This window comes from Gigantopelta aegis, chromosome 7, assembly GCF_016097555.1.
Source record: "Gigantopelta aegis isolate Gae_Host chromosome 7, Gae_host_genome, whole genome shotgun sequence".
Classification (NCBI taxonomy): domain Eukaryota; kingdom Metazoa; phylum Mollusca; class Gastropoda; order Neomphalida; family Peltospiridae; genus Gigantopelta; species Gigantopelta aegis.
The window spans coordinates 18,588,623-18,600,658 of record NC_054705.1 but is presented as its reverse complement, the minus strand read 5'-3'; the positions used below and the strand labels follow the sequence as shown (position 1 = coordinate 18,600,658).

At 37.7% G+C, this 12,036-nt stretch overlaps 1 protein-coding gene across 4 annotated transcripts in view; it reads right to left on the bottom strand.

Annotated features, from left to right (window-relative positions):
• Positions 1-6,110: 6,110 nt before the first annotated feature.
• The window catches only part of LOC121377092 (solute carrier organic anion transporter family member 4A1-like), a 182,436-nt gene continuing 176,510 nt past the window's right edge, over positions 6,111-12,036 (bottom strand). For 3 of the 4 annotated variants that reach the window (XM_041504965.1, XM_041504967.1, XM_041504966.1), the window contains 4 exons: positions 11,180-11,336; positions 9,189-9,364; positions 7,772-7,836; positions 6,111-6,775 (listed from right to left, as the gene is read on the bottom strand). In XM_041504965.1, the coding sequence (XP_041360899.1) occupies positions 6,243-6,775; positions 7,772-7,836; positions 9,189-9,364; positions 11,180-11,336 (931 nt within the window). In that variant the 3' untranslated portion in view covers positions 6,111-6,242. The remainder of the gene's footprint in view (positions 6,776-7,771; positions 7,837-9,188; positions 9,365-11,179; positions 11,337-12,036) is intronic. The other variant, XM_041504968.1, reaches the window with a different exon arrangement.

Here is a 12,036-nt window from a genome sequence, read left to right as displayed (position 1 = left end):
GATTAAACTATTAACCTCTGTGTATTCACATATCTCATTTTGTTGCAAGTAATGTCAGATTTGACATTATTTAAAGGTGGGTAATAAATAAAATAAAAAATTTTGTCCAATGACTTGTATATCAAATGTCATGGTATGTGCTGTCTTATGTTAGAAAGTGCATATAAGAGATCCGTTGGGGTTATATTAAATTTTACTATCATGTATAAAAATAATTTAAACGTGCGTGTATTTGCGTATGCACCCTTTCACACACACACACCCGCATGCGGGCCTTGTGTGTGTGCGTGTCTACGTGCGCATGGTCATGTACTTACTGTGTGCGTGCGTGTTTGTGTATAGTGTGTGTGTGTGTGTACAGTGTGTTTGTGTTCAGTGTGCGCGCGTGTGTGTGTACAGTGTGTGTGCATGTGTGTCCTAAATGTATATTTATACAAGCAAGGAAGCGTGGGCCAACTCTGAAGATTTCTTCATCATCGGCACATTTGATAATTTTGTCAACTAGTCTTAGAGTGGAAACCTGTTACATTGTTCCATGTAAATGATCTTTTATATCCACTTAACTTAAAAATGCATCTAATAGCCAATGATTAATAAATCAATGTGACCCAGTGGTGTCATTAAACAAAACAAACAAACTAACAATTCTGATACACAGGATAGCACGTACGACGGTCTTTGGTACACCAGACGTGGTTCCCTGGTTGGAACGAGAACTAGCATTAAAATAGACTACGCAAATCCTTAAATTCGGCAAAATGAAAAAGATATTCGGGAAAATTGAGCTAACCTGAGACCTTTTAACTATATATTTCTGAATTATTCTGCAGTAACTGCATGGCAGATTTCAGGTCCAATTAAAATAAAATTTTGACTAACTTCTGTATCTCTTTTTCTTCATCAGCTAAGTAGATTAATTAGTATCATTAGTAAATCATCGTAATGGCAGCAGTGATCAATCTGGCCGATTTCAATTTAAAATTTATTGAACTGCATAGTGTCCCATCTCATTGTCATCTACGTCACGACATGTAGCCTTTATTGAAATCTGCATGGTGTCCCATCTCACTGTCATCTACGTCACGACATGTAGCCTTTATTGAAATCTGCATGGTGTCCCATCACATTGCCATCTACGTCACGACATGTAGCCTTTATTGAAATCTGCATGGTGTCCCATCACATTGCCATCTACGTCACGACATGTAGCCTTTATTGAAATCTGCATGGTGTCCCATCTCATTGCCATCTACGTCACATGTAGCCTTTATTGAAATCTGCATGGTGTCCCATCTCATTGCCATCTAAGTCACATGTAGACTTTACTGAGGTCTGCATGGTGTCCCATATTGCCATCTACGTCACGACATGTAGCCTTTATTGAAATCTGCATGGTGTCCCATCTCATTGTCATCTACGTCACGACATGTAGCCTTTATTGAAATCTGCATGGTGTCCCATCTCATTGTCATTTACGTCACATGTAGCCTTTGTTGAAATCTGCATGGTGTCCCATCTCATTGTCATCTACGTCACGACATGTAGCTTTTATTGAACCTCCGCACGTGTTAACTGAAACTGACAACAGGCTGTCATTTGTTCTTTGCCGAGCTATGGCGGCACAGGCGATGAATCGAGCGTATACTTTTGACGATCTCCGTTCATAGCGAACACACACGACTTTCTTAAAAGTGCATTTGAGCTTGTATTTCACATTTGTACATGATGTTATAATATGGTAACCAGATAATGTAACTTTAAAATTGCAGCAAGCTCAGGAACGTCTAAGATGTATCGTGAAACACTTTGACACGGAACTCTCTTCTTTGCTACCATGCAACCTCCACCTATAACCCAGCCGGAAGTTATTTCCTTTAGTACTACATGTCTACAAGTATTTAAAACATCTGTATAATATCCATGTTTTTGGTTTTTGTTGCTACTAATGGAAAAATGTAGATGGTTTCCTTTCTAAGACTGTCAAAACCATCAAATGTTTGACATCCAGTAACCGGTGATTAATATATTAATGTGTTCTAGTGGTGTCGTTGAACAAAACAAACTTTTAACTTTTTGTCTACATGTACTTCAAAAATAACAAAATCAAGAGTTAAACAAATATTACTTTTTATTTATTTTTTTGTTTTTGGCACTTGAAAATTATGCATTTCTGATATGAAAGAACATTGTTTTCAAAATATATACATATATCCTGATATTTACAAAATATACACACGTACATCTATTGCTTCTATGATACTTTGAGCAGAATAGTATGAACGAAGAACAATAGTTTTATTGCCTAATCATGAATGACAATGGAAAATGTTATCAGGTAAACATGAGACAGAAATGACACGGGTGACATTGATGGAACTGAACAATGAACAAGAATTTAGTGTAATCTGACATCATATCTACCACAATCATAATCATCATCACCACCATCATAATCATGATCACCACCACCATCATCATGATCACCACCATCATCACCACCATCATCATCACCACCATCATCATCATCACCACCATCATCACCACCATCATCATCACCATCACCACCATCATCATCATCATCACCACCATCATCATCATGCGTGTAATGTTAATACACTGCAAACTGATCTATTTATCACACAATAAATCCGATTCCATTACTATACATGTAGGTATCTGGTTATTTTGGTTTTACAAACAATAATATCCTATTTCACACCCTGCAAACATTTGTTTTACTGTCATGGCATAAATTATAATGTATTTACAAAACTCGTGATTAAAAGTTTAATAAACGAATAAACTGACATAGGAAAACTGACAAGAAGAGCAAAAGTTTCCTAAAGGTTCATTAATTTAAAATAAGTTGATTTAAAGGAACAAGCAAAAATGTATTTTATAGCCATTTGCAATCCCATGAGGTACCCTCCCCACCCCCCACCCCCCCGATTATGCCCCTAATTAGCAATTTCTAAAATCGATTGAGAATCAACGATGGCGTCCCGTGACATCAGATATACGGGGCTTGTGTAAAAATAAAGGTGCGACTGTGATCCTTATTATTTTCGTTTTGTACTTTGAATAAGTACGAATTATGTTCGATTTCTGGCATTCTATTAGGCCAGTATTTTTTTATTAATCGGTTTACGAACCCGCCGACGTCAATTTTGCTCAAAAAGAAAAGAAAAAAAAGAAGTATTTTTCACTTTTATTTTTTATTTTTTTGCTGCCGACTTTCACAAATAGCTCTAAAGAAAAAAGAAGTTACCATTCTAGTCTATCGTGGTGCATTTCGTAAGGTAACCGTGAGAAATAACACTTATTTCGTCAATAAATATACAGTTGTAGATACGAATTGTTAATTCGTCTTCGGTCGCTCTCTTTCGGTTCGCTTCGCTATTTCGCTTCGATTTCTATGCACCGCGCGGTTGCGCACAGAGATGCCTTGTCAATCTTATTTTGTTACAAAGAATACACACCTATCAAAGTAGCCATATTAAAAAAAAAATCACCCCTACTGATACACCCCAAACAGGTTGTTTTTTGTTTTTTGTTTTTTTTTCCTTCCTTCCTCCTACCTATGTGCACAAAAGTTCTTGTCTGTAAACCTAAAAATTAAAAAATACTGGCCTTATATAATTTTTAAAAAAATTCATTTATTACCGTATACATCAATAATAATAATAACAGAACAAAAATAGTGGTAGGCCTACGGCTCGTAGTTGCCAAACTCGCCTTTCAAATTACTTGAGGAGATTTTCACAGACATAACAAATATCACACACACACACACACACACACACACAAAGTAGTACGGCTCTTTGAAAAGTGGCATGGTCTATGCCGCCCCTGAATAATAATAATAATAATAATATTACTATTTTATTGATGACTTTTTAAAAGTCACATTTTTTTGTGAAAGGAACAAAGGCTTTTAAAATCAGCACCTTTTATTGGAAATAGAAAGAATTCAGTGTAGTGGTCCTACTCCTTTCTATTTACCCAGTAGAATTACATGTACTTCTGAGTGGGAGGTGACACCGGGGTGTGAACCCAGGAACTATCAGTCTTAAGGCCAGTGGCTTGACCACTGCACCACCTAGGCTGGTACGACAGATTAGTTGGCGACCAGTCAATGCATGGAGATCTGCAGTAGCGCACCTGTCACTGATATGACAGGTCACAGGATCAAAACTTGTTAGTGTACCCAAAGGTTATTTCTGTTTAGAAACAGATTCTTTTTTCTTGCCATGTTGTAGGCTTTCCAATGCCACAGTATAAGACCTATATGATTCCATGTATATATTATATAGTATTTGTCTCATAAATACAAAAGGGATGATTACTTAAAGGATGAATCGAAATGATTTTATCACGTATTGCTTTATATTATGCTGAGAATAATTCAATATACACACAGCAGATTTGAACCACTGACTCTCAGCATGAAGCATGATCCCTTTTAAGAATACCATTGAGTGTAATATCGAAACACAAACACGGAAGTGCATGCACGTGCACAAATGCACGCACACACGCATGCACGCACGCGCACACACACACACACACACTTACATTTACACTTTGTTTATTTTGGGGAACATATAATTTCTTTTACTTTTCACCTGATTTATTTTGAATACTGCGAAACTGTCATCAGATGATAAAACATTATTTTCAAGACTTGATTCCCACAAACAACTAACTTTTAAAACTTTTTTTTCAAAATGCCCAAGAATGTGAAGAAAAGAAAACCTCACACTGTGCCCTTGATATGTATAACAGAGATTTCACAACCACACTGTTAGTGTTAGGATGCCGATAGCTTACCATAATGGGGCGAAGTTACAAAGCCTGTATATTTACAAGGCTTAAACACCTGAGTTTAAGAAAAACAGGCTTCTTAAATTCGGCCCAATATCTGATTCAATAAAAGTACTAATCACTTAGCTAGTTTCGCAGATCGGCACGGTTAGTGAATTAAAGATGATTGCAGTCTCGGAAGTGTTATTTTAAAATTTTGTTTATTTTTTTAAATTATGGGCCGAACTTATGAAGCCTTTTTTCTGAAATGCAGTTGCTTAAGCATTGTAAATGGCTTTTAGTCTAAAGGAGCAAGAAGCAAATTGCTGTGATGTCACCAACTACATTGAAAATGGTGACCTATCGTTATCTTAACAGTAACAGTGTGGTTGTAAACCTCTGTAATTGTAAAGTTTTTGAAACATTTTGACTTCTATACAAAGTTTTACGGTTTACTTACCTCGATTTTATGTATTGTATTATACTTTTCCCCACAGCTCCTTACACTGTGGTTTTACATAAATATATATAAATATTTTCATATACTAGTACTTACAATTTGTGACACCCAATAGCCGATGTGTATTTTTGTGCTAGGGTGTCGTTAAACATTCATTCATTCATTCATTCATTCATTCATTCATTCATAAACCTCTGTAATGTGGTTTTCATGTATGATATGTTAAACACGAATACTTGTAGCAGTGCTTATGGTTTGAAAGTAGTTTTTCACCCACACAGAAATCGTTTTGCGAGAGCACACGCGAGTGAGAGCAATTACTCATATCAAAGTATAATAACTGGTTTTGAGGTGGATCCATGGTCAGGGAAGGGGATTCCCCCCACTCTTTTATTTTTCTTTCATTGCGATGCCCTTCTGACGAAATTGGTCCATGTGCCCTTTTTCGGTTAGCAACCCCCCAATATATTTCCTGGATCTGCATCTGTAGTTGTATTGTAGTTGTACTGGTGTTTTTTCCCCCAATCATTCCTTTCTTTTCATGATAATCTTGGGAAATACACTTGCTAATTACTAACAGCATGTGTATTATACTCTCTCTCTCTCTCTCACACACACACACACACACACACACACACACACTCACTCACTCACTCACTCACTCACTCACTCACTCACTCACTCACTCACTCACTCACTCACTCACTCACTCACTCACTCACTCACTCACTCCTCTCACTCTCTCTCTCTCTCTCTCTCTCTCTCTCTCTCTCTCCTCTCTCTCTCTCTCTCTCTCTCTCTCTCTCTCTCTCTCTCTCTCTCTCTCTCTCTCTCTCTCTCTCTCTCTCTCTCTCTCTCTCTCTCTCTCTCTCTCTCTCTCTCTCTCTCTCTGTTTTATATATATATATATATATATACAAACATAATATATCTCCATCTATATAACGCTATAAACAAAATGTATCACAACTGTACAAAACTATGAGATCACTTCATTTGTCAAATCATTCGATACATCTGGAGACACTTTGTTATTATTTTTGCCATCAGGTGATACTTTATCGGCAGACGTCACTTTTTTCCCACCACTCAAAGAATTTTTGCTGGGTTCCACTCTCACTTCTGGAACGGTTTCCGCTCCGGTTGGCACCTCCCCATTCTTGTGTCTCTCTGTCCCTTCACCATCCTTCTTTCTCTCTATCCCATTGCCGTCCTTCTGTCGCTCCATCGCCGGGGTCTCGGCTAGCTGCGTGTTCAGCGTGGATCGACTCATCGATATTCCTTCGTCTTTGTTTCCGTGGTCGGCCTGCGGTGAGCTGCGGTAGAAGAGGAGAGCGAGAAGGAAGAATACGAACGAGAGAAACTTGAGGACGAGTCCGAGCGCCAGCATGTTGTAGCTCATCTGTCGGTTGTTGTAGAAGAAACACGAACCCTGCTCGTCGCACCGCTTCTGCCAGAGTTCACAGGTCAAGTCGATCATCTTGCCGAACAGGATGGGTCCCGGGATAGAGCCTGGGAAAATCATATATACTAACTACATCAATAAAAATTAACAACAATTAATTTTACAGTTAACAGTACTTGTTTCAACAAGTCCTTTCCTATAAAACATCCAGCAATGTACATGTATTATTTAGTCAATTTAATAAAGTCCTGTAATAATATAAAAACGCATTCCATTCCACAAATTAAATATATACATAATTATTATATTTTTCATTTGTTTTTTAAAAGGTGTGGGAGGGAGGGAGCAATTTTTCTCTACAGTACTTTAAGCATCTCGGTAGAAGCTATTTGAAAACAAGACAACATTACGTGAAAGATGACATGGTGGGCACAGAGTTAAGCTACTATAGAAGTTTCCGCCACTTGCATAGACCAATGAGGAGGAGCTATTGCAAGAAACTCTATAACAAGCAGCCTGTGTGTGTAATTTAAACCTGGCATTACCTACGATAAGCCATCACTTAAAACTCCACAAAAACAAAAATGCACACCTCACCTTAATACCGGTGTCGTGGTTAGGCCATCAGTGTACAGGCTGGTAGGCACTGGGTTCAGATCCCAGTCGAGGCATGGGATTTTTAATCCAGATACCGACTCCAAACCCTGAGTGAGTGCTCCGCAAGGCTCAATGAGTAGGTGTTTACCACTTGCACCGACCAGTGATCCATAACTGGTTCAACAAAGGCCATGGTTTGTGCTATCCTGCCTGTGAGAAGCACAAATAAAAGATCCCTTGCTGCCTGTCGTAAAAGAGTAGCCTATGTGGCGACAGCGGGTTTCCCCTAAAAAACTGTCAGAATGACCATATGTTTGACGTCCAATAGCCGATGATAAGATAAAAAATCAATGTGCTCTAGTGGCGTTGTTAAATAAAACAAACTTTACTTTTTTACCTCACCTTAATCTGCCAGTGAATGGGTCAAGAAGCACTGTTTGAAACCACTGGGAGATGGGTAAGGGGTATGTTGGTTTGGGGAGGGGGGTGATAGTTCTAAATCTTACCAAGACATCTCGCAATGATCCACTGAATTCCCAAACCAACTGGTCTCTGCTGCTCGGGAAGACATCTGTCATGAACAACAAAAACATTCAGATTTTAATACAAAACAATAACACTGAGTAATAGCAATATTAAAAATATTGTTAAAGTTTAATTTGTTTAAAGACACCACTAGAGAACATTGATTTACTTATCATTAGCTTCTGGATGTCAAACATTTGGTAAACTCGCTACATTTTTCCATTAATAGCAAGGGATCTGTTATATGCACCATCCCACAGCCAAAAAACAAAAACATTCAGCTTTTAATACAAAACAATAACGCTGAGTAATACCAATGTTAAAAAAAGTTGTTAAAGTTTAATTTGTTTAAAGACACCACTAGAGAACATTGATTTATTTATCATCAGCTTCTGGATGTCAAACATTTTGTAAACTCGCTACATTTTTCCATTAGTAGCAAGGGATCTTTTATATGCATCATCCCACAGACAGCATAGCATACACCACAGCATTTGATATACATATCTACCAGTCATGGTGGACTGGTTGGGATGGTGTAAAAACCCAATCAGAGAATGATCCACTGAGGAGATTCGATCCTAGGATGCAAGCACCTCAGGCGAGTGAGTGCTCTACTGACTGAGCTAGATGTCGCACCCAATATAACATTTTGTTATGCGACATTAATTTTTACGTGATGTCATGTTTTACATTTACTGAGATATAAACTAACGTGTTGGACCAACAGGATGCCTTTAAACTGAATTTAACTGATACAACAGAAATTTAATTATTTAGATTTAAATACATAATAATTCATCTACCAATAATGGCTTGACAAGACTAGCTAGTGAGGAGAGGATGTTCTACGGGGCAGTTGTACCCCAGATAAATTAAAAAAAGTGTCCTTTTATTGGTAGTCAGGTACTGAGACTGACTCTAGAGTTAGAGTTGCAGCTGCAAATGGCCCCTATTCAGAAAGTATGGTATGCAAAATATCAGCTGAAAATGTACCATACGTTTTGGATGAAGAATACGGAATATTTAATAAACAGCAGAAAACCCGAAAACACTGTTTAGATGATTGAAAATTTGGAATTCAGAATAAATCTGGAAAATGTCCATCTCTGCTGTTGTGAGACACTGTTGTGAACAGGGACCCACCACTTCCCCTCATCTCTGCTGTTGTGAGACACTGTTGTGAACAGGGACCCACCACCATCCCACCCTCTGCAGGTGATGCACCTGGGTGGTCAAGCCCGAGACACATCCACCTCAAGCACATCACCTCAAGCATATCACCTCAAGTTTTCTACCATTGAGCCACATCCTACCTGCCAGAGCAGGAAACAACTAGATAGAACTGGCAGGAGAGAAAAGAAAGGATCCAGAGAATTAAAAAAACAGAAATTTTACCTTAGTGTTGCTGACAGAGCTGGCATACTCGATATAAAAGTAAACAAGATGGTGATTCCAAAGAAAGGCATGAAAAGTGGAAGCCATTTGCAGGAACTCTCACACTTTCCAAACTCTGCAGAGAATGGCGTTGAATTCGTCTCAACAAAGTTAATACAGCTGCAGTTAGTGTATGTCTGAAATATACAAAATACACAAAGGTATGAGGCCAGGTTAAGTATTTATGAATAGAAATCTTTGCTATTACTTGACCAGTGCTGGTGTTTTTTGGTGTGTTTTTGTTTTTGCTGTAGGAAGAGTATCTTTGAACTAACAAGCATTATGAGAGTACTTCTAAAGCAATACATGTTTCCTACCGAGCTCAACAATTTTTCATATCCCCTAAAGTCAAGGGCCATAACACTGTGAAAAGTAGGTAATTCACCATGAAAGTTAAACTTGATCTGTAACAGTATATGATAAAGCTATATACAAAATTTCATCTCAATATTCTAAGGCATTGCAAAACAAAAGGCTGGTAAACTAATTTTCATCTCCCTTTAAGTCCAAAGGCCATAACTCTGTCAAAAATGGTAAATCACCATGAAAGTCAAACTTGATCTGTAACAGCTAGCTAGTACGTGATAAAGCTGTACATAAAATTTCAACTTAAGATCTCAAGGCCTTCTGAAAAAAACGAAATTCCAGAATTTCTTTTTTCATATCTCCTAAGTTCAAGAGCCATAACTCCATTAAAAATGGGTAAATCACCATGAAAATCAAACTTGATCTGTAACAGTACATGATGAAGCTATATGCAAACTTTCCGTCCCTCCGGTTGGATGGGTAGGAGACTTTTAAAAAATGCACAAAGGTATGAGGTCAGGCTAAGTATTTCTCTCCTATAACCTGGATAAAATCGGGGTGTAATGTATTCTAAATCATTTTATTTCTGACACTTGGTGGATACAAAACGCTGAATCATGACTTATTTTGTAACTGTGTAGTGATCCACATGAATAATTTTGTTCTTATGCTTTTACGAAAAAATACCTGCTCCAGTTCCTTTAAAATAGGAATGAAATGTTTTATTTAACGACGCACTCAACACATTTTATTTAGAGTTATATGGTGTCAGACCTTTAAAATAGTGCCACAGCCAGCGTAACATAGTCAGAAATACAGATACCTGCTCCAGTTCCTTTAAAATAGTGCCACAGCCAGCGTAACATGGTGAGAAATACAGATACCTGCTCCGGTTCCTTTAAAATAGTGCCACAGCCAGCGTAACATGGTGAGAAATACAGATACCTGCTCCAGTTCCTTTAAAATAGTGCCACAGCCAGCGTAACATAGTCAGAAATACAGATACCTGCTCCAGTTCCTTTAAAATAGTGCCACAGCCAGCGTAACATGGTGAGAAATACAGATACCTGCTCCGGTTCCTTTAAAATAGTGCCACAGCCAGCATAACATGGTGAGAAATACAGATACCTGCTCCGGTTCCTTTAAAATAGTGCCACAGCCAGCGTAACATGGTGAGAAACACAGATACCTGCTCCGGTTCCTTTAAAATAGTGCCACAGCCAGCATAACATGGTGAGAAAGAAAGAAGTGTTTTATTTAACGACACACTCAACACATTTTATTTACGGTTATATGGCGTCAGATATATGGTTACGGACCACACAGATTTTGAGAGGAAACCCGCTGTCGCCACTACATGGGCTACTCTTCCGATTAGCAGCAAGGGATCTTTTATTTGCGCTTCCCACAGGCAGGATAGCACAAACCATGGCATTTGTTGAACCAGTTATGGATCACTGGTCGGTGCAAGTGGTTTACACCTACCCATTGAGCCTTGCGGAGCACTCACTCAGGGTTTGGAGTCGGTATCTGGATTAAAAATCCCATGCCTCGACTGGGATCCGAACCCAGTACCTACCAGCCTGTAGACCGATGGCCTGCCACGATGCCACCGAGGCCGGTAACATGGTGAGAAACACAGATACCTGCTCCGGTTCCTTTAAAATAGTGCCACAGCCAGCATAACATGGTGAGAAATACAGCGTTCCATCTTTTCCACACACTGGTAGGTACTCGTCTTCTGTGCACCCACACCCAGCATTACAGGAATCATCTAGCTTTCCTCCAAGAAAAGCCATGCTGCTAAAAAAAAAAAAAATAATAAACAAAATTTAAAAAGTTTTATTTCATTCACAGCCCCATTTTAGGTTTCATACCACCACTAATGTTTTTTAACATAATATAAATATTTGAATAAGTTAATTATATTAAAAGAATATTACAGACATTACGATATACATGTAGACCTATGTCAATATATATACCATTATTTATTTTCTTTAACATTTTATAAATGCATAAATAAGTTAATCATATTTAAAATATTACAGATTTTAATATATAACCCCATGTCAAGATACATGCCATTATTTATTTTCTTCAACATTTTATAAATGCATAAATAATTTAATGATATTAAAAATAATATGGTAAAGATATTATAATACGGCCCCATTTTAGGTTACACACCAGTATGATGTTTTCTCTTTATCATTTGTTACATAAATGTGTGAATCATTTAATTACATTAAAAATATTACAGACACTCTGTAGCTTATTACAAAATATATATTTATTAATTTTAAATTTATTTTGAATAAACCATAATTCATTTTCATTCTTCAATCCATCTGCCACATGACTTAACCTCCTTAGTCTGCATTTACCATATGATTTAACCTTCTTAGCATGCATTTATCACGACTTAACCTCCTTAGTCTACATTTGTCACATGACTAAACCTCCATAGTCTCCATTTGTCACATGACTAACCTCCATATAA